At 55.3% G+C, this 22,582-nt stretch overlaps 1 protein-coding gene across 1 annotated transcript in view; it reads left to right on the plus strand.

Annotated features, from left to right (window-relative positions):
* Nucleotides 1-21,682, plus strand: part of Cspg4 (chondroitin sulfate proteoglycan 4) — a 36,517-nt gene extending 14,835 nt beyond the window's left edge. The window contains exons 2-10 of the mRNA XM_059267934.1: nucleotides 4,170-4,333; nucleotides 6,028-9,567; nucleotides 11,095-11,577; nucleotides 11,829-12,005; nucleotides 13,969-14,167; nucleotides 14,278-14,412; nucleotides 14,516-14,682; nucleotides 18,729-18,912; nucleotides 19,218-21,682. Of these exons, the coding sequence (XP_059123917.1) occupies nucleotides 4,170-4,333; nucleotides 6,028-9,567; nucleotides 11,095-11,577; nucleotides 11,829-12,005; nucleotides 13,969-14,167; nucleotides 14,278-14,412; nucleotides 14,516-14,682; nucleotides 18,729-18,912; nucleotides 19,218-21,052 (6,884 nt within the window). The 3' untranslated portion in view covers nucleotides 21,053-21,682. The remainder of the gene's footprint in view (nucleotides 1-4,169; nucleotides 4,334-6,027; nucleotides 9,568-11,094; nucleotides 11,578-11,828; nucleotides 12,006-13,968; nucleotides 14,168-14,277; nucleotides 14,413-14,515; nucleotides 14,683-18,728; nucleotides 18,913-19,217) is intronic.
* The last annotated feature ends 900 nt before the right edge of the window (nucleotides 21,683-22,582 follow it).

The following is a 22,582-nucleotide window of genomic DNA, read 5'->3' on the forward strand; positions in this document are numbered from 1 at the left end:
GTATGTCTGTGTGTGTGTGTGTATATGTCTGTGTGCATGCACATGCACGTGCACTCATATAAATGAATGAATGATCGGTGAAGATCTCTTGCAGCAGCACTGGACGTCCCCCACCCCCACCCCACCCCCCACCCCGTGTTCACATACCCAGGGCTCCCACCCCCACCCTGCACTCAGCTGGGCAGCAGGCACTCTGACTGCCCATCCTGCCCAACAGCTCTGGGCTCCCATTTTCTCCCTTATAAAGTCAGGCAGACAACCAGGAATGCTGCCACTGCCCATGACGCAAGCCAGCTGTGGGGGCCCGCCAGACTGCCCTAGGCTATGAGGGGCAGCACGGAGCTCACAGGGGTTCACTGCCGGGGGGATAGGGTGCTGTGGGTGGGGCTGGGGTGGGGTTCAGACAGTGGCTGAGCTGAAACCTGAAGCTTACCTTTCTGAGACCAAGTCTGATAGCTTCCCCCTGCATCCTCTATAAGGCCTGCACTATAGAGAACTTTGATATTGTGGAACTTGTTCTCCACGGTTGCGGGGGGACCCAGGACATGGGTAGCCAGAGGCCTGACTCTCCAGTACCTCCTAGGACAGGGAGTTGTACTCCCAGTTACAAGAAGATGGGCATAAGCGAAGTCAAAGACAAAGGCGGGGGAAGAGAGACTAGGAGGGTTAGAGGCCTGAGGTGGGCTGAGAGTCATAGACAGAGGCGTTGAGAGGACAGATAGGAAGAAACCCAGTTGGCTTGCACAGAGTTCGGAGGACTGTGAGGAGCTGGGTCTACAGTGGTCCCGCACGACTAGGGGAAGCATCTAAACTGGAAACCTTGCTCCCAGCCACAGAGATGCTAAGGCACATAGGAACTCCCCACATAGGGACCCCTTGTCCCCGGAGCCTGCTGACAAGCAGAAGGTTGAGCATCCTAATAAGCAACTCCAGGTGCAGCATGCTAGTGCACATCTGTAATCCTACCAAGATGACGCAGAGTTCAAGGGTCACTTTAACTACATAGTGACCCTACCTCAACAAAACTCAATGCCAAGTGTTCCCTGGGGCAAGGACCAGCCAGTCCCCATTGACACAGTTCCCAGGAGTGTCACCCCAGGCATCCAGGAGGTACCAGGACAATCCAGGACCTGACAAAGGATAACCATCTAGAAGACTGATCAAAGCCTCCCCTGACCATCTGTGAGAGGCACCAGCATAGCAGGACACAAGCTCTTTCTGTCTCCTAACCCTGGGTCTCAGGAAAAGCATGGAGCCACCCCACCCTGGGGCCCAGACAGCAGCTCCCTGTTCATGAGAGGAAGGGTGGGAAGCCATGCGGACTTCTCCACCTTCGGCAGAACTCTGGGATGGGAGGGGCAGGAGCCCTCTAGGAACACATGGCCTCTTTGAGGGAGCCAGGCCTGTCCAAGTAATGGCAGGCAGGCAAGGGAGGCAGGATGGGCTGGGCACAATGGCTCCTCTGTCCTAACAGCTCTGGGCCCTTATGCGTATACACAAACACATAGCCTTATACAAACCCCAAAGACACCCCAGCAGCCACCCACACACTCATGCACATCTGCGTAGCCCTGGACACTCACCTGTGACCTTCCTCCACCCAAAAAAAAAAAAAAAAAAAAAGGCCACACAGGCAGCAAGCAGCCTTCCTGCCTCTTCAGATCATCTCCCAGAGCCTGGGGCATTTGCCCCTCCCACACAGAGGGCTTGGCCTAAACACACTACTACCACAACCCCTCCCCCAGCCCACAAACTCTCTCTGCCTGTAAGTTATCTAGAACCAGTAGGGGGTGTGGGAGCTGAAGCCTCCATGGCCCCACCCAGAAGGATCTGTGCACCCCTACTAGCCTTTCGCCGATCCTTGTCTCTGAGATCATTTATTCCCCTTCCTCTGTGATGCCGCCCTCGCCTCCTCCAAGAAGTCCTCTGAGATTGACTTCTAGCTTGTCATTTCTTCATCCTGCACCCTCTTTGTATTTGAAGGCCCTCTCCAGCTGCCCCTACCTAATGACAGCAATTCTGGATGCAGCCTATCAGAAGGGGTAAGAGAAGCACAAGTATTGGAGGTGAGGGGTAGTCCTGTCAGAGTTTCCAAAGCCCCAGCCAGCTTGGCTTCAGAGGACTCTGTTCGGACAAGGGGGCTGCCTGGCCTGCACACTCCAGCAGCACAAGGCAGCCAGTGTGAGCGCCTCTCCACACAGGAAACAGCAGGGCCCAGTCCCTCAATGGACTTATTCAGACCCCAGCTCTCTGGAAAGTACCTCTGCTTCCTGCCACCCTCCCACTTAGCCAAACAGGCTGCTGCTCTCTCCTGTGGGAAGGAAGTAGAGGCAGGTGGTTCAGTGGTTAGGGCCAGCCATATACCTTGGTGCCTGACCCAGAGCCCCGGCCGGCTTCATCTAAGAACTAGGAAGTTGGCGTATACCTTCTGTGCAAGGGAGTTTGGATGGGATCCCTCTCACCAAGGGAAGAGTGCCCTCTTCCTTGTGGGTGGTGAGCAGCCCAGCCCTAGTTTGAGATGTTTACCTCTTTGCAGGATATAAATATTCTCAGAGTGGGCAGCATCACCTGGCTCACGAAATCCCTGAAGGTTTACTGCTCGGATCTCGCCAGCTGCTCCAAGCCACTCCAGCCCACCAGGGTGGTGGCTCCATCCTGTGGGGGCTGTGTGCCCCACCCTCTCTCTGTGGCTGCCCTGGGTTTAGCCTGCTGCATTTTGCTCAAGCAGACACAGCACACGCGCACACACACACACACACACACACACACACACACACACACACACACACCAAGCACCTACTGCCTGCCAGGTTCTTGGTCTGAGGTTCCCTGGCACAAGACACATTGGGTCTGCAGAGCGTGCCAGGAACACCTGGGCAGGTGGCTTTGTGCTCACTCTGTCCTTTTAACTCGAGGCCCCAGGAGCCACCAGAGAGATTTCAGCTCAGCCCTGAGAACAGCATTATCTTTCTTGGCCATCCCTCCTGGGGCAGAAAAGGCACAGGCTCCTGCAGTGGCTGAGGCTGCTCTCTCAGGCGGATGTCAGCTGGCTCAGGCTGGCCAGGGCCCAGCAGTTGTGTGGCTGATGCCGGATCATCTCTATCAGAAGCATCAGCCTGACCGGGCCCTGAAGTTTCAGAGAAGCCTGACTCGGATGACTCTCTTGTTCTCCTCCTGCAGTCTTTCCCCCACGTCAGATATCTGCCAGCATTCACGGTTCTAATCACCACAAAGGAATGGACCAGAAACTGTGGTGGTGGGCAGGAGACAGAGGAAAGCTAATTTTAGGAAACTGCCTAGACCAAGACTGAAGCTGCTTCAAGGGAGGAGGTTCTCAGTGGGGTCCAAAGGGGGCCTGGATGGCAGTCACTAACCCTGGGTAGACCGTATCTGTCCTGCTGCCTAAGGAGGCTCTCTTTGGTCCAGCTGGCAGACCTGTGGTCCATCCTACCCTTGTGCTCAGATTCAGCTGTGGCTTGGCCTAGAGAAGGGGAACTCCACTGTTGTCTTCTCTGGCTCCTTGGGCAAGTCTGGAAACAGAGAGGCAGGATGTGACTATTCACCAGAGACCGATGATAGCGATGCTGCAGGAAGCAATCGCAGCGTGATGGAGGAAGTCTTGGCCCCTTTTGAATCTGACGCTGCACGTGCTTTCCAACTGGCCCGGGAGCCTTTGCTCCTTGGCAGGCTCTGAGCTATAAGCTGCCCCACCTTACCCCACCCCGTCCCCACAGGCACTGGGAAAATAGCATGAGAGAAAAAAGTACCTGTTTGCATTCCACGATCAGGCACCAGCTCTGGCCAACCACAGAGGTGAAACATGGTCATGTCAAGGAGTATGAAGAGTATCCCACCCTAGGAGAAGGGATGTGACCAGGGAACCCCTTCATTGTGAGAGTCCCCTGGAACTCTGTTCCCGGGGACTGTGCCCACCAAGATAGATGATGAGGACAAGACAGGGAGAGATCAGACCCAGGATGGGTATTCTCTGGGACCCAGAGGTGGAGGAAACCTGTGGAATAGCAAGAGTCCTAACAAGGCCCCTAGACAGTGCCGCATAGAGCTATGGGGCGTGTCGGCGTGTCCGGCAGCCCAGCTGTCCATCTCTGCGATCCCTAGCCTCCTCCTGGCAGGAGCCTGGCCTTGACCACAGCTCTCTCTCTCACCAGCCTCCTTCTTCGGGGAGAACCACCTGGAGGTGCCCGTGCCCACAGCCCTGACCAGAGTGGACTTGCTGCTCCAGTTCTCTACATCTCAGCCCGATGCTCTGCTTCTCTTGGCAGCAGGCCAAGCTGACCACCTCCTGCTCCAGCTGGCCTCCGGACGCCTACAGGTGAGTGGCACTCCTGGGCACAGGGCTAGGAGCTCCTTCTCCGGTTCAGAATGCCTCGCTTCTGGCTGTGCGACCTCATGCCAGTCACCTCTGTCCTGGGGTCTTGATCTGTCCACTGTGAGCGGACAACGACATTCCAGCGAGAGTGAGTTCCTGGTACAGCGCTTCTACCTGCTAGCTGACTCCAGCCTCGCTTCTCTTCACAGCCCTTAGCTGGCCATCTGGACTCGAGAGCACTGAACCGCTACCTGCGTCCACCTTTTCACAGTATCTGGCTAGCAGGCTTTCTCACTGTTATCCCCGCTCTTCTCTTTTCCTGTCTTCCTCTCCCCTCTCCTTGACATCTCTGTGTGAGGAGTACTCCCTTTCCCAGGGAGTGTCCCCTGGTACTCACCTGGCTCAAGTCCCTCCGCTGGGGCTCCCCTTTCCCCCTAGGCTCCCCTGTGGTATGGTGGGGCAGGCATTCTGTGATAATAACAGTGCCATTGCCACCTCCTTCTTTTTTTGTTTGGTTTTGGTTTTTGGTTTTTTGTTTTTCGAGACAGGGTTTCTCTGTGTAGCTTTGGAGCCTGTCCTGGAACTCATTCTGTAGACCAGGCTGGCCTTGAACTCACAGAGATCCACCTGGCTCTGCCTCCCGAGTGCTGGGATTAAAGGCATGTGCCACCACCACCCGGCACCACCTGCTTCTTATGTCATGCTTTAAGAGTTTTATTAGCAAGGGGTCATTTGACTCTCTCTTCCACTAACCGTGAAGAGTTTAGGGTCTTAGGCTTGGGCCCATCTGCTTTCATGCCCCATTGCAATTGGGGACTGTGGCCCTATCACCCTACGGCTGCCATGGCTACTCACTGCCACAAAGGATCACTTTGAGCCTGGGGCCTGGTGCAGTAGACAGAGGTGCCCACCACCCTACAGAGGTACTCCATGCTTGGATCCCTAAGGTCTTGGGCTCTGCCACCACCCACTCTGGTTCAGGTGTCAGTGTCATGGAGGGAGCCTTCTCTACTGGATCCTCAAAACAGCACCCAGGCTGGCAAGATGGCTCAGTAGGTAGATGCCCTTCTGCGCAGGCCTCATCAGGCCTAAGTTCAATCCCCAGAACCCACAAAGTGACAGGGGAGAACTGACTCCTGAGAGTTGTCCTCTGACTTCTGTGTACACACACACACACACACACACACACACACACACACACACACACATACACACACACACACATACACACACACACAATTTTAAAAAGAAAACACAAACCATCCCTTTGGGTTCTTACCCTGTACAGTGAGCCAAGCTACTTTTCCTTACTAGGGAGTTCTTTGGGGAATTCTAGAGTTCCCATTCATTGCTCCTCCAGAAATAATTTTTCTGTAGAATCCAAAGTAGGTTTTCTGGCACCACTCACCCAAGGAAAGAGAAGAAGAATGAGATTGTGGGAAATGCTGCTTCAGGAGAGAGCCTTGCTTTATGTAAATCCCTAACTAAGGTCAGGGGTTTACACAAGTCACACAGGGACCTTGACTACCCTGTTCGCTTTGGTCAGTACTTAGAGACAGGTAAAGAGGTAAGAGTGACATCTTGAAAGCCTTAGTCCTGGTCCCACTTGACAGGGGGCTCAGGGTCGAGACCCACTGTGCATTTGTGGGTTAGAAACGTCACTCACTCCCACCCCTCGTCTCCCTGTCTCTCTTCAGGTCAGACTTGTCCTGGGCCAAAAGGAGCTGAAGCTGCAGACCCCAGCAGACATAGTGATGAGCGATTCTGCCCCCCACACAGTAGTGCTCACTATCTCCAACAGCTGGGCTGTGCTGTCTGTTGATGGGGTTCTAAACACCTCTGCCCCAATCCCAAAAGCCCACCTGGAGGTCACCTATGGACTCTTTGTGGGGTCCCCTGGAAGCCTCGACCTGCCTTATCTGAAGGGAATCAGCCGACCCCTGAGGGGCTGCCTCCATTCAGCCATTCTCAATGGCCGCAACCTCCTCCGTCCACTGACGTCTGATGTTCTTGAGGGTTGTGCTGAAGAATTCTCTGCCGGTGACGACATGGGCCTGGGCTTCTCTGGACCCCACTCACTGGCTGCCTTCCCTGCCTGGAGCACTCAGGAGGAAGGCACCCTGGAGTTTACACTCACCACTCGGAGTCAGCAAGCACCCCTGGCCTTCCAAGCAGGGGACCAACGTGGCAACTTTATCTATGTAGACATATTTGAGGGCCACTTGCGGGCTGTGGTTGAAAAGGGCCAAGGCACCATGCTGCTTCGTAACAGCGTGCCCGTGGCTGATGGGCAGCCCCATGAGGTCAGTGTGCACATAGACGCTCACCGGCTGGAGATCTCTGTGGACCAGTACCCTACCCGTACTTTCAACCGCGGGGTCCTCAGCTACCTGGAACCGCGCGGCAGTCTCCTCCTTGGGGGGCTGGACACGGAGGCCTCTCGCCACCTCCAAGAACACCGTCTGGGCCTGGCACCAGGGGCTGTCAATATCTCCCTGGTAGGCTGCATAGAAGACTTCAGTATTAATGGCAGGAGGCAGGGCCTCCGGGATGCCTGGCTGACCCGTGACATGACAGCAGGCTGCAAGCCTGAGGAAGATGAATATGAAGAGGAGGCCTACGGCCCATATGAGACTTTCTCCACCCTGGCACCGGAAGCCTGGCCAGGCATGGAGCTGCCAGAGCCATGTATTCCTGAGCCAGGACTGCCTCCTGTCTTTGCGAATTTCACCCAGCTGCTTACCATCAGCCCACTGGTGGTGGCCGAGGGTGGCACAGCCTGGCTCGAGTGGAGGCACGTGCAGCCCACACTGGACCTGACAGAGGCAGAGCTTCGCAAGTCCCAGGTGCTGTTCAGCGTGAGCCAGGGCGCGCGCCACGGCGAGCTGGAGCTAGACATCCCAGGAGCCCAGACCCGGAAAATGTTCACTCTATTGGATGTGGTGAACCGTAAGGCCCGCTTTGTTCACGATGGCTCTGAGGACACCTCTGACCAGCTGATGCTGGAGGTGTCGGTGACTGCTCGGGCACCCGTCCCCTCCTGTCTTCGAAGAGGCCAAATTTACATTCTGCCCATCCAGGTGAACCCCGTCAATGACCCGCCCCGCATCATCTTCCCGCACGGCAGCCTCATGGTGATCCTGGAACACACACAGAAACCTCTGGGACCTGAGATTTTCCAAGCCTATGACCCAGACTCTGCCTGTGAGGGTCTCACCATCCAGCTCCTTGGTGCTTCCACTGCTGTCCCCGTGGAACACCGAGACCAGCCTGGAGAGGCAGCAACCGAGTTTTCCTGTCGGGAACTGGAGGCAGGCAACATAGTCTACGTGCACCGTGGTGGGCCTGCACAGGATCTGACGTTCCGGGTCAGTGATGGGATGCAGGCCAGTGCTCCAGCTACACTGAAGGTAGTGGCTGTCCGGCCAGCCATACAGATCCTCCACAACACGGGGCTGCACCTGGCCCAGGGCTCGGCTGCACCCATCTTGCCTGCCAACCTGTCAGTAGAAACAAATGCCGTCGGACAGGATGTGAGTGTGCTGTTCCGAGTCACTGGAGCCCTGCAGTTCGGCGAGCTGCAGAAGCAGGGGGCAGGAGGGGTGGAGGGCACCGAGTGGTGGGATACACTGGCGTTCCACCAGCGCGATGTAGAGCAAGGCCGAGTGAGGTACCTGAGCACTGATCCGCAACACCACACCCAAGACACGGTGGAGGACCTGACCTTGGAGGTACAAGTGGGTCAGGAGACACTGAGCAATCTGTCTTTCCCAGTGACCATCCAGAGGGCCAAAGTATGGATGCTGCGGCTTGAGCCTCTGCATACTCAGAACCCCCATCAGGAGACCCTCACCCCAGCCCACCTTGAGGCTTCCCTGGAGGGGGAGGCAGGCCCAAACCCTCATACCTTCCACTATGAGTTGGTTCAGGCCCCCCGGAAAGGCAACCTGCAGCTCCAGGGTGCAAGGCTGTCAGACGGGCAGAGCTTTAGCCAGAGTGACCTGCAGGCCGGTCGCGTGACCTACAGGGCCACGATGCGGACCTCTGAGGCGGCTGACGACTCCTTCCGATTTCGCGTCACATCCCCCCCCCACTTCTCCCCGCTCTATACTTTCCCCATCCACATTGGTGGTGACCCGAATGCTCCTGTGCTCACTAACGTCCTTCTCATGGTACCTGAGGGAGGAGAGGGAGTCCTGTCCGCTGACCACCTCTTTGTCAAGAGTCTCAACAGCGCCAGCTATCTCTATGAGGTTATGGAGCAGCCCCACCATGGCAGGCTGGCTTGGAAAGAACCGAAGGGTAAGGCTACCCCAGTGACATCCTTCACTAATGAGGACCTCCTGCACGGCCGGCTGGTCTACCAGCACGATGACTCTGAGACCATAGAGGATGACATCCCATTTGTGGCCACACGCCAGGGCGAGGGCAGTGGTGACATGGCCTGGGAGGAGGTGCGCGGTGTCTTCCGAGTGGCCATCCAGCCTGTGAACGATCATGCCCCTGTGCAGACCGTCAGCCGCGTCTTCCACGTGGCCCGGGGCGGACAGAGGCTGCTGACCACAGACGACGTGGCTTTCAGTGATGCCGACTCGGGCTTCACCGATGCTCAGCTAGTGCTGACCCGCAAGGACCTCCTCTTTGGCAGCATTGTGGCTATGGAGGAGCCCACGCGGCCCATCTACCGCTTCACCCAGGAGGATCTCAGGAAGAAGCAAGTCCTGTTCGTGCATTCCGGGGCCGACCACGGCTGGCTCCAGCTGCAGGTGTCTGATGGGCAACACCAGGCCACTGCCATGCTGGAGGTGCAGGCGTCGGAACCCTATCTTCATGTGGTCAATAGTTCCGGTCTTGTGGTTCCTCAAGGAGGCCAGGGCACCATTGACACAGCTGTGCTCCACCTCGACACCAACCTGGATATCCGAAGTGGAAATGAGGTTCACTACCAAGTGACGGCTGGCCCTCACTGGGGACAGCTGCTCCGGGACGGTCAGTCGGTCACCTCCTTCACCCAACGGGACTTGCTGGATGGAGCCATTCTGTACAGCCACAACGGCAGCCTCAGCCCCCACGACACCCTGGCCCTCGCTGTGGCAGCAGGGCCAGTGCACACCAACACCATCCTACAAGTGACCATTGCCCTAGAGGGTCCCCTGGCCCCACTCCAGCTGGTTCAGCACAAAAAGATCTACGTCTTCCAGGGGGAAGCAGCGGAGATTAGAAGGGACCAGCTAGAGGTAAGGAACAAGGAGATGAGCGTGGCCACAGGCCAAGCAGGGGGGCACTTCCACGAAGGGAATGTTGCTGTGGCAACTCAAGGCTTAGGAGTGTTATGTCGCTTCAGTATTCACCTATACGTGCTCCTAGGGAATCTGTTATACATACAGATGTAAGTTGTATGCACCTCCAGGTGCCATATACGCATGTGCCCTCGTTCTGGCTAACCATGTAAAATCTGGGCTCCAGTCAGACCCACAGAATCTCTGAAGTAGAGCCTGCACATATGTATTCTGTTAAGTTCCCTGGGAGGTTACCATGGGCAGTGAGCTTTGAGGAGTACTGCACCTCAGATCCCCAGGCCTTCGGGCTCTTTTCCCAGACCCCATACGGGCACTGTGAGGGTCTAGGAAGTGTTTAGTCACTCAGGGAGGTCACAGTATAACCCTGACCAGCAGACTCACAGCCTGGCTGTGAAACTCAGCCTTTCAAATCTTGACATCCTTCTGCCTGAGTGCTTGAACTTTGAGAAAGACTACAACTAAACACGTCAGGAAGTGCCACATTGGAGGAAATAGCATATGAGCCAAGCTGTGGTGACACACACCTTGAATCCCAGCACTTGGGAGGCAAAGGCAGGCAGATCTCTGTGAGTTCAAGGCCAGCCTGGTCTATTCAGTAAGTTCCAGGCCAACCAAGGCTCAAATGAAGGCGGGGGTCGGGGTGGGGGTATAGAGTATGGACAGCAAAAACTAGGGATGGCGTTCTCAGCAGAAGGAATGTGCTCCACAAAGGCATAGAGTCAGAAGTGTAAATCTGAGGGTGGCACTTAGACATTTTCTGTGGCTAGATCAGGTGTTGAGGGAGTACTCAGGCACCTTTGGGCTGGACCTAGCTCCGCAAACTGCTTAAAACCTGGAGTCTGGGAGCCTGTGCTTCTAGGAATGGTGGGGGGTGCCCTCTAGTGGTACACAGTGGCAGCAACAACAGGATTGCTGAAGGTCCTAGGCAAATCCACCTAACACAGGCCTGAGCAGAGCCCCAGCAGAGGAACCTGGGTGTGTGTGCGCGCGCGCGCGTGTGTGCACGCGTGTGCGTGTGCATGTGTGTGTGTGTGTGTATGTGTGCATGTGTGTGTGTGTGTCTGTGTGTGTCTCTGTGTTTGTCTCTGTGTGTCTGTGTGTGTGCGTATGTGTGTGTCTGTGTGTATGTGTCTCTGTGTCTGTGTCTGTACGTGTCTCTGTGTCTGTGTGTGTGTATGTTTGTCTCTGTGTGTGTCTGTGTGTGTACGTGTCTCTGTGTCTGTGTGTGTGTATGTGTGTCTCTGTGTGTGTCTGTGTATGTGTAATAACATTATGCCTCTGATACTCAATCTGGTGGTGACCCCTCTGACCAGCCATGAGTCTGGATGTTTTGTGTGTCAACCCAAATGCATGTGAGCAGCAATATCCTGGCAGGATGAGCAGCACGTGGAGACCAAGGCTGTTCTGCCAGCTGAGGTCCACAACAGCCTGTGACCCTGTGTGTCCACGGTCTCTGTTGACCAGGTAGCCCAGGAAGCAGTGCTCCCTGCAGACATCATGTTCTCGCTGAGGAGCCCCCCGAGCGCCGGCTACCTGGTGATGGTGTCCCACGGCGCTTCAGCAGATGAGCCGCCCAGCCTGGACCCTGTGCAGAGCTTCTCCCAGGAGGCAGTGAATTCAGGCAGGGTTCTCTACCTGCACTCTCGCCCTGGAGCCTGGAGGGACTCCTTCTCCCTGGATGTGGCCTCAGGCCTGGGTGATCCTCTGGAGGGCATCTTTGTGGAGCTGGAAGTGCTGCCCACCATCATCCCTCTGGAAGTGCAAAACTTCAGCGTTCCTGAGGGCGGCACGCGAACCCTGGCCCCGCCACTGCTCCAAATCACTGGACCTTACTTCCCCACACTGCCAGGCCTCCTCCTACAGGTGCTAGAGCCACCCCAGCATGGGGCCCTGCAGAAGGAGGACCAGCCTCAGGATGGGAGCCTCAGCACCTTCTCCTGGAGAGAGGTACGGCTGTTCCAGAGACCCCAGGGCCACAGCCCAGCCCTGGTTGCTGGCACTGCTTCATGCTTTATTTCATGTCTCCCTCTGGGAGCTGAAAACCATTGCCCCCTGACTCCTCACCTGTAGAAGTGGGTTCTGAAGGGATCTGTCTTCTCCTGTGTCCCACAACAGAACGTTGAGGGTGCTGGTCCCAAGATCCCCGGTAAGTCTTGGGCTAGCTGAAGCCCGACAACCAGCCCTGGGTCTGCTTGCAGGTGGAAGAGCAGCTGATCCGCTACGTGCACGATGGAAGTGAGACACCGACAGACAGCTTTGTCCTGGTGGCTAATGCCTCAGAGATGGATCGCCAGAGCCAACCCATGGCCTTCACCGTCACCATCCTGCCGGTTAATGACCAACCGCCCGTCCTCACCACAAACACAGGCCTGCAGGTGAGTTCACTCCTGGGACTACCCCATCTCTGCTTCTGGAAAGAGACTAGGGACCCTTACTTCTCCCCTTCTCTCAGGCTTAGCTTCATCCTCTGTAAAAGGGTTCACTGCCAGGGCTGGAGAGATGGCTTAGAGGTTAAGAGCACTGACTGCTCTTCCAGAGGTCCTGAGTTCAATTCCCAGCAAACACATGGTGGCTCACAACCATCCGTAATGAGATCTGGTGCCCTCTTCTGGCATGCAGGCACACATGCAAACAGAACACTGTATACATAATAAATAAATAAAGCTTTTAAAAGAAAAAAAAAAGGGTTTGATGTCACATACCAGGTTATCGGAAGGAGAGATATGATATCGCATTGAAAACAACACAGGCGTGAGGTTTTGCTACTGGGCACTTATAAATACAGTGGGCAGTCTTGTTTTCAAAAGGCCATGCATGGCCTTGCTGTTCCTTAGACTCACCTATAGCAGAAGGCTTTCCTTCATGCCTCAGACCCAAAACACATGGTAAAATTTTCTATAAGCCCCGTATGGTGAGCTGCAGGTGGGGGGCTCAAGTGCCACTGTAATTAAAGACCACGGCTAGACTTGCCAAGCTTCTCTCCCTTATAGTCTGTGGAGCAGTGGGACCCCTGTTCCATAGAAATAGAAGCTGACGTCCAGACAAGGACAGCACTCCATGATCACATGGAACACAAGGATGTAGCTTGACAGGCCCACCTAGAACAATAGAGGTTGGATTAAGCTTTAGATGACAGTGTCTAGAGCAGTGGTTCTCAACCTGGGGTCTCAACCCCTTGGGGTTGAACGACCCTTTCACAGGGGTCACCTAAGACCATTGGAAAACACAGATATTTACATTATGACTCCTAACTGTAGGAAAGTTACCATTACGAAGAAGCAATGAAAAGAATTTTTTGGTTGGGAGGGGTGTCACCACATGAAGAACTGTATTAAAGGGTCACAACATTAGAAAGGTTGAGAACCACTGTTTAGGGCATAGACCACCATCAGGAGCGGCATTTGGATTAGTTGTAGTAGAGGGGTAACTTTGGCTGCTTCTGACATGGGGGTCTGAGTCTTTTGTGGTTATATGTGGAGAGGTGGTATAATGTTGCCTGTGGGAAGCAGCTAAAGGATGTGCAGGAAGAGCAGGATTTGGTCTAGATAACTAAGGGTTTGTCTAGCCCAGATTGGAAATGCTGTGTGGCAAATTAGCCACCAGATGGCAATATCCACCCATGTTAGCTCCCTGGAGCCCTACAGTGAAGTTTTCTCTTACTGGGACTTGAGGAGGGAGGAGCTCACGGATGCTAGGATGTTTTCTGATATGAGGACCCCTACCCAGAATGGCCCCAGTGACTGGCCCTGTGCCACATGGAACAGGGCCCAAGAAGAGGCTCTTGCCTTGCTTGAGAGGGTAGCCTCCGGGGCCTCCCCTGAATTCTGCACGGGTAGGTTCCTGAGGAAGGAACTGAGAAGGAAATTCTCAGCTCTCCTTTCTGCTCTCCACCTCCCTCCCAGTCTTCAGCTGGTAGGAGAGCCTATTTCTATGTATCCTGTGCTGGCCAACCCTACTGTCTCCGCCATGGCAGGAGGGAACAGAGGTCCCTGCCCACCAGTGAGATACAGATGGAGCAGCACCTTTGGTCAGGGATGGGGATCTCTGGGAAGTAAGAACTCTGTAAGGGTCAAACAGGAGCATTTCTAGGCAGGGGGTTGTGAACTGGCTTTGAGGTACAATTAAGATTAGGACAGGTGGAGAAGGAGGAACGGGGGCTGAGATGACCGAGAAGGAGAATGGGATGGAAGGCCCTTTATGTGGTAGAGCCCAGAATGACACAGGTGTCTACAGCAGCTAAGTAGAGCAGGGTGGAGCCCTGGTGGCAGTTCCAGGGCCAGGAAAAAGGGGGTGGGTGGGCACAATGTGGACAGAACTTTCACATGCCTGTGTCCCCAGATCTGGGAGGGGGCCACTGTGCCTATCCCTCCTGAGGCCCTCAGGGGCACAGACAATGATTCAGGGCCGGAAGACCTGGTCTACACCATCCAGCAACCCAGCAATGGACGGATAGCACTGAGGGCAGCCCCAGACACAGAGGTCCACCACTTCACACAGGCCCAGCTGGACAGTGGACTTGTGCTGTTCTCACACAGAGGTGGGTGCTGAGCGGGTTTTTCATCCCCCCACCCCCACCCCCTGGAAGGTACCTTGAGGGTAGGGAGCTACCTTGGGCCAGCAGGATCCAGATCCACCCCTTGTGCTCAGGAGCCCTGGAAGGAGGCTTCCACTTCGACCTCTCGGATGGTGCCCACACTTCTCCTGGACATTTCTTCCGAGTGGTGGCCCAGAAGCAGGTGCTTCTCTCATTGGAGGGCAGCCGGAAGTTGACCGTCTGTCCAGGTAGGTCTGCATGCTGAGTAGCTGGGGCAGAATTGAGGGCGGCACAACAAGACCCTGGCCTTGGCTCCTATCAAAAGCTGACAGGCTCCTTTGTGCTTTTCAGAGTCCGTGCAACCACTCAGCAGCCAGAGCCTGAGAGGCAGATCCAGCACAGACACCGACCCCCGCCACCTGCTGTACCGGGTGGTAAGAGGCCCCCAGCTTGGCCGACTCTTCCATGCCCAGCAAGGCAGTGCAGAGGAGGGCCTGGTGAACTTCACCCAGGCTGAGGTAAGGGCCTCACTCCTCAGCCAAAACACAGACCCCAAACTTACCTCAGGTGGCTGCCGGCCAGAGCGCATTCATCACTGGCAGCTGAGCTTTTCTGGACCCTGCCCTAGTTCAGGGCTAAGCCTCCAGAAGGAAGCTTCAGCTGGATCCTAGACGCTAAAAAAGGCCACAGTAAGGAAGATCAGTGGTACTCCAGCAGCTGGTGCTGGGCCGAGCTTGCTTCAGTGGGACAGAGTTCGGGACAAAGTTGAGCTTGGGGCTCAGGGCAGGTGCCAGAGAGGAACAGAGCAAGCTGGGAGCAGATGAGTCACAGAGTGGGCCAAGCTGAGGGCCAAGCTGAGGGACACTGTTATCCACTCTTTAGAGCAGAGTTCTTAGGTCACACCAGGGCCACCAATTAAAATTATAATTCCCAGCCTCAAGTAGAGGCTGACTGAGGTGCCGAGATGTCAGGGCTGTCTGTGCTAACCAGTGGCCAGCAGTCATCACTTACCGGGGTCTAAGGCACTGTGAGCAGCTCCTCCGGGCCGTGGTGGAGGACAGGCTTTTCTGGGCAAACAACACACTTGGTGCTCCCACCTAGAGGCCATGTGGGCTCACGAAACTAGGGCATGATCCCGATTGTTTCTGTATGAGCGGGATCCGACACAGCTAGCCCCGCCCCTTGATCAGCAGCCTTGTGGTGCTGCTCCAACAACTTTCCAGAGGGGCTTACCCTGGCCCTTGAAAACAGCAGGACCCACCCCAGAACTCTTTCCAGCACTCTTTCCCCTCAGAAGCCTCCTGGGCCCCACAAGTTCCTCTCCACCCCTTCAGGTTGTGCGCTCCCCCTGAGAAGAACTAGGTGGAGGAGCTAGCAGAGAGAAAGCAACTCCCACCCAGCAGGAAGCTCAGAGGAGGAGGATACTTTAGCTAGGGTCAAGTAAGATTTCTCAGGTCTGTCACATCATTTACGAGGCTTGTGTTCTCTCTTCTCCTGGGTCCTGGCATCTACCATAACCCCTTCTCACCCGCTCCCCACAGCGAACTCAGCCAGGGGCTAGGGCAGCTGTATGCCCTGAGTCACTGGGAGCCTTGTCATCAGAGACCAGGAAGGAGGAGAGAATAGGACAAGGCCACAAGTGCCCCTCCCCCATCCAGCAGTTTCCCCACCCCCACATACACACTCCAGCAACAAGAAGGACCAGACTGAATGGCCACCAGGGGGCCAGACTGGCAGTGCCACCCAAGGAGGCTGGAAAGAGGCTACGTGGCACAGGCACCCTCCTCCACTGAAGAAGGCCGGCAGTGGTTTAACAGTCTCACTGCCCTTCAAGACTCTGGGCTCACCAGGGCAGGGCTCAATTTGCAGACAAGGATATTCATTTGGAAGTCAGGTGACTATGCCGTGCACATGGCTAGTAAGAAGCAAAACCAAGACTAAGCCTTCTGACTGCTCACTCCAGTTCCCTTTGCCTAAGAACACCGTTTCCCACAGCTCGGGAGACACACCACACACACACACACACACACACACACACACACACACACACCCGCACACCCGCACACCTGGCCTGAGCTCTGCCTTTGTTCCATCCAGGCATTCTCCTACAAGAGCACTGATAGCCAGGCATCACACTGACCTCCACAGCCACTGCTGGGAGGTTTCCATTTCCTACCATGCCCACCATCAGCCTGGGCCAGAGGTTTCAACTGGCAGTCTTCAGTCCTTTAGGACACATCTGGCCCGCAGATGTGTTTTATTTGACTACACATTACATTTAATGTTTTAACATTAGTTGTCGACATTGAAGCCTTAGGAAATTTTACACAAACCTGATGCCCCATTCCTCAAAGGCCTGTGTCCCTTCTTGTAGCAAACCCCTGAGGAAGAGCCCTTTTCTTAGCACAGGTGGGCTCCCAGGGTAGACAGCATGGCCCTACTGCAATACTCTGGGATTCTAAGACCACTTGCTCACAGCTACCCCACTCCATCTCTGTTTTACTATTGCACAAGTCCTGTTTTGCCAAAAGCAAAATCTTTCTGTATCTCCTAAAAGAGGAAAAACAAAGATAAGGCATGAGAATATGTCTTGATTAGAGGGTAGAGGAAACAGATTTCTTTATAGAAACAAAGAATATTACTGTGTTCAGCATAGACGAGGCCCTAAAAAAAATTGGTGCTGCTGTCAGTGTGGCAGGGAGTTGAAGTCCCACGGGTAACAGGTCATGATGGGGTCTTTGTGGTCAGATAGTGAGCAACTGCAGCATTTGATCACAAGTGGACTTAAATGCTGAGCCTGGCACAGTGGCACGTACCAGCTACTCAGGAGGCTGAGGCAGGAGACTCACTTGAGCCTAGGAGGTCAAGGCCAGCCTGGGCAACATAGTGAGACCCTGGTTCAAAAGAAAAACAGGCCGGGCAGTGGTGGTGCACACCTTTAATCCCAGCACTCAGGAGGTAGAGCCAGGCAGATCTCTGTGAGTTCCAGGCCAGCCTGGTCTACAGAGTGAGTTCCAGGACAGGCACCAAAACTACAAGAGAAATCCTGTCTAGAAAAAAAAAAAGGAAGGAAAGAAGGAAGGAAAGAAAGAAAGAAAAACAGCGAACTAACCATATATTTTTTTTTAAAGATTTATTTATTTATTATGTATGCGGAAGAGGGCGCCAGATCTCATTACAGATGGTTGTCAGCCACCATGTGGGTGCTGGGAATTGAACTCAGGACCCCTGGAAGAACACTTGGTGCTCTTAACCTCTGAGCCATCTCTCCAGCCCTAACCATATATTTTCAAAGGCTCACTCTGTGTGAGGACTCTGTGGAGGCTGTAGGCAGAGGCCTGGGTGGGACACAAGAGAGGAACCTTGCTGTAACCCAGGCAGGATCTGGGTGGCAGGGGAGAGAGGAGCCAAGGAGGTCTCTGGGGTTTCCCCTGAGTCGTTTGCCAGCAGAGCTGCGTCATGGTGATGGAGTCTCAGGAGGCGAGGCCACTGGAGCACATCTGGGCCTAGGGAGCTTGAAATAGCTAGTAGACATCTCTGTGGAGCAAAGGACACAGGTGGAAATCTGAGACTGGGGTACCAGTGACAGCGAGAGTAACCTGGAGGTCATAAGGGCTGTTTGAGGCCCTGAGACTAAATGAGTATGTAAGACAGAGACCATGTCACAAGGCACTGGGGAACAGGGCCAACAGAGTCTGTGAGATATGAGGACACCCAAAACAAAACATCACATCCCAGAAGCTTCATTATGTCAAGTGATGCTCAGCAGTCGCTGAGACCTGAGACCCAACCTCGGGATCTAATGCACAGGACCCCTTAGTACCCTTCATGAGAATGGGTTTGATGACATCATGGGGACAAAATCCTGAGTGGGGTGGGCTGAGGGGGTGTGGAGACTATTCTTGGGGAATTTTGCTGCGAAGAAAAACAATGAAAAGGGGGAGGTAGCAAACGCCAGCAGAAAATGTGAACTAGGGGGTGGGGATGTAGCTCGGTTGGGAGAGTGCCTGCCTAGAACTCAGGAAGCCCTGGGTTCAGTCATCGGCCACCACATAAAACTGGCATTTTAACAAGTTCCAAGACAGACTAGGATGCATGAAACCCTCTTTCAAGGAGGAAAAAAAAAAGTCAATTCGAGAGTAGTTTTCTTTAAGATGAAAGAAAAAAGAACTTGGTTGTATAGCAAGGAAAAAGAGGATCTATTGGGGGGAAAGCTGGCATAACAGGACACAGAATAGAAGTGGTGTCTGCAGGAAGCAAGGAGGATGGAGCCATTGCAAAGGAGGAAGGACCCCGCTCTAAACTAGCTAGAGCTGGGGCTGAAACAAGCTTCTGGCTCCAGAGCCCAGCTCTTCCCTGCCACATTCCTGCCTAATGGCGACCGCTTGAACCAATGAGGTGGAGAGCAGGCTGCACTGAGGGACCTATGTTCAACCAGAGGAACTCAGAGTAAGGCTGAGCGCTGGGTTACTGGGGGAGATTAGAGTGCCAGTGTTCTGCCAGCCTGATAGGAAGCTTCCAGAGCGAGCCTACCCACCACACCCAACCATAATGTCTCCCCCAGGTGAATGCTGGGAATATTCTGTATGAGCATGAGACATCTCCTGAGCCCTTCTGGGAAGCCCACGACACCATTGGTCTCCTGCTGTCCTCACCACCAGCCAGGGATGTGGCTGCCACCCTCGCTGTGACTGTGTCTTTTGATGCTGCCTGTCCCCGGCGCCCCAGCCGCCTCTGGAGAAACAAAGGTGAACAGCATGATGGGATGGCAAGGTTGAGGATGCAGAGGAATGCCTCGAACGGAGGGAGGGATAGAGGTCTGGCTAGCAGCTTCTGTCTTAGTCCCAGGACCTAGGAAGTTATGGAGATGGTGTGTGGGGAACACTGACATCAGAAGCACAGTCCTTGTTCTCCCGAGACCATAAGCCCCATCCTGGAGTTACTGGTCTAAGGGAAAGAGAGAGGCACAGACTTGCCCTGGGGTCTTCTTTCTGAGGGTCCATGGCTTTTCCTCCAGTGGACTGGACCTTCATAGCCTATGTCTCACCCCCAGGTCTCTGGGTGCCTGAGGGCCAGCGGGCCAAGATCACCGTGGCTTCCCTCGATGCCTCCAACCTCCTAGCCAGTGTTCCGGCCTCTCAGCGCGCTCGGCACGACGTGCTCTTCCAGGTCACACACTTCCCCACCCGGGGCCAGTTGTTGGTATCCGAGGAGCCACTCCACGCCGGGAGGCCCCACTTCCTGCAATCTGAGCTGGCTGCAGGACAGCTGGTGTATGCCCATGGTGGTGGGGGCACCCAGCAGGATGGCTTCCGCTTCCGTGCCCACCTCCAGGGGCCAACGGGAACTTCTGTGGCAGGACCCCAGACCTCTGAGGCCTTTGCCATCACCGTGCGGGATGTGAATGAGCGGCCCCCTCAGCCACAGGGCTCCATTCCACTCCGCGTCACCAGGGGCTCACGAGCCCCTGTGTCTCGAGCCCAGCTGAGTGTCGTAGACCCAGACTCGGCTCCAGGGGAGATTGAGTATGAAGTACAGCGGGCACCCCACAATGGCTTCCTGAGCCTGGCTGGGGACAACACTGGGCCTGTGACCCACTTCACACAGGCTGACGTGGATGCAGGGCGGCTGGCCTTCGTGGCAAATGGGAGCAGTGTGGCCGGCATCTTCCAGCTGAGCATGTCTGATGGAGCCAGCCCCCCAATACCCATGTCCCTGGCTGTGGACGTCTTGCCGTCCACCATTGAGGTGCAGCTGCGAGCACCCCTGGAGGTGCCCCAAGCTTTAGGGCGCTCCTCACTGAGCCGGCAGCAGCTCCAGGTGATGTCAGATCGTGAGGAGACAGAGGTAGCATACCGTCTCACTCAGGGGCCCTTGTACGGGCAGCTGCTGGTTGGGGGGCAGCCTGCCTCTGCCTTCAGCCAGACACAGGTGGACCAGGGGGAAGTGGTCTTTGCCTTCACCAACTTCTCCTCCTCTCAAGATCACTTCAAAGTCCTGGCTCTGGCCAGGGGTGTGAATGCATCAGCCACTGTGAATGTCACAGTGCAGGCTCTGGTGCATGTGTGGGCAGGTGGGCCATGGCCTCAGGGTACCACCCTGCGCCTAGACCCCACGGTGCTAGATGCCAGTGAGCTGGCCAACCGCACAGGCAGTATGCCCCACTTCCGGCTCCTGGCAGGACCCCGATACGGCCGCCTGGTCCGTGTGTCCCAAGCCCGCACGGAACCTAGGAGCAACCGGCTGGTGGAACATTTCACTCAGCAGGACCTGGAAGAGGGAAGGCTGGCCCTAGAGGTGGGCAGGCCAGAGGGTAGGTCCACTGACCCAGCGGGTGACAGTCTCACTTTGGAGCTGTGGGCAAGGGGTGTCCCACCTGCAGTGGCCTTGTTGGACTTTGCCACCGAACCTTACCACGCAGCCAAATCCTACAGTGTGGCCCTGCTCAGTGTTCCTGGGGCTGCTAGGACAGAAACAGAGAAGCCAGGAAGAAACACCCCCACTGGCCAGCCAGGCCCAGCAGCATCCAGCCCCATGCCCACTGTGGCCAGGGGCGGTTTCCTGGGCTTCCTAGAGGCCAACATGTTCAGCGTCATCATCCCTGTGTGTCTGGTCCTCCTGCTCCTGGCCCTCATCTTGCCCCTGCTCTTCTACCTCCGCAAACGCAACAAGACAGGCAAACACGATGTCCAGGTGTTGACCGCCAAACCCCGCAATGGCCTAGCTGGTGACACAGAGACCTTTCGCAAGGTAGACCCGGGTCAAGCCATTCCACTCACAACTGTGCCTGGCCAGGGGCCCCCACCAGGAGGCCAGCCTGACCCAGAGCTACTGCAGTTTTGCCGGACACCCAATCCTGCCCTCAGGAATGGCCAGTACTGGGTGTGAGACCTGGCCTGTGCCCAGATGCTGCCCACCCTCCAGACCCACTGCTTCTGTACCCTGGTCTGGCCTGAGGATCTCCAGGGCCAAAAAGACCTTGAGATGCCAGGGGTGGAGGGAGCTGGGAGACAGTCTGGAGATCCTGGAGTGGGTGGAGTCAAGAGCTGGAACCTTGCTCAGCTCACTTAGACCTGTAGAGCCGCAGGGGCCACGGTGAGAGGCAGCTAAATTCGGCTCACTGTGTTGGGGGGAAACAGGGTAACAGCCTAGATAGGTCACAACTCTGGGTCCTGGGTCTGTGACCTTAGATAAGTCATACCTGACCCAGGCTGCCTAGGTCAGGGGAAGAGAGCACCCTGTGTTTTCCACCCCAGCTCTGGCCGCCATTTCTTGTCTCTGAAGAACAAACTCTCCCTCTCTGGTGTTTTCCCGAAGCTGAATGGGGAGGAAGGTTAGTCAATAGATTAATATATTCGAGATGCAAAGTGGGTGGGTTGCTCTGGGGCTGGTTAATTTAAGGCAAGAAAGCTATTTAACATGGTGCTGGGCTAGCCAGGCCTGATGGAGCCCTGGAGTATGTGGGATGGAGAAGGGTCTGAAGCCATTTACCCACCGAGCCCTGTGGTAAGTCACTGAAGCGTCGTCGTCGGGGAGCAACCTGCAACGCTCGGACTGGGAATGTCGAAGGCACTCTGGTGGCCTTGCTACCCTCAAGACTAGGGAGCGGGCAAACTGGGGCACTTGATTCCATGGAGCCTTGATAAATGGTGCTTCAGAGGCTCCGAACAGCTGTGCATTGTTTGTGTTTGACTGTGCACTGGGCTCTTATCCATGGCAGCCTCACTCCCCTGGGGCAGGCAGGCCATGTGGCCTAGCTTCATGGGGGTGGGGATGGACAGATCTGGGCAAGCTCTTGAATTTCCACCTCCTGGGGCCTTCCCAAAGTCCTCCACTCTCACCTGTACAGGCAGATGGGCTGTTTGTTGAGATGGGACCAAAGCCCTTTACTCTACAGGGAACTTCAGGGAAAAAAAAATAAAAATAAATGCTCCCAGCCCTAGACGTCTTAGCCTGGGTTTTGGCCTCCACAACCCTAACCTTCCCCACCTCCTTTTCTTGGGGTTGGAAGAGCAAAAGTGAGGGAAATGGGGGAGCTTGGGAATGCCAAAACTTGGGACACGGTGCACAAAGGAAAGATTTGGGCATGCAGACTTGAATGTGGAGCCTTTCACTACCTCCACCCTTCCTCAGGAGGACCAAGGTGCTTCACTAAAGGAGAGGAAGCAGTCCAGGCCCAGGAAAGCCAGGTGGGCCTGTGCTTGGCCCTCGAGCACACCATTCAGCTGGCAATGGGTCCTAATGTGCCAAGTCTCCAAAAGAAAGGCCATTATGTGAGTTACAAGGCAGACGGAATCCTCTGGCCCTTCCTAAAAGAGGATGATGCCAGATCGGGAATAATGAAAACGAAGTCTGGCCCAGGGGATCATCGGGTCCTGAGAATGGGCTGAAGTCATTAGAAAAGAAACACAAAGCTGA

This window comes from Peromyscus eremicus, chromosome 7 (genome assembly GCF_949786415.1).
Source record: "Peromyscus eremicus chromosome 7, PerEre_H2_v1, whole genome shotgun sequence".
Classification (NCBI taxonomy): Eukaryota; Metazoa; Chordata; class Mammalia; order Rodentia; family Cricetidae; genus Peromyscus; species Peromyscus eremicus.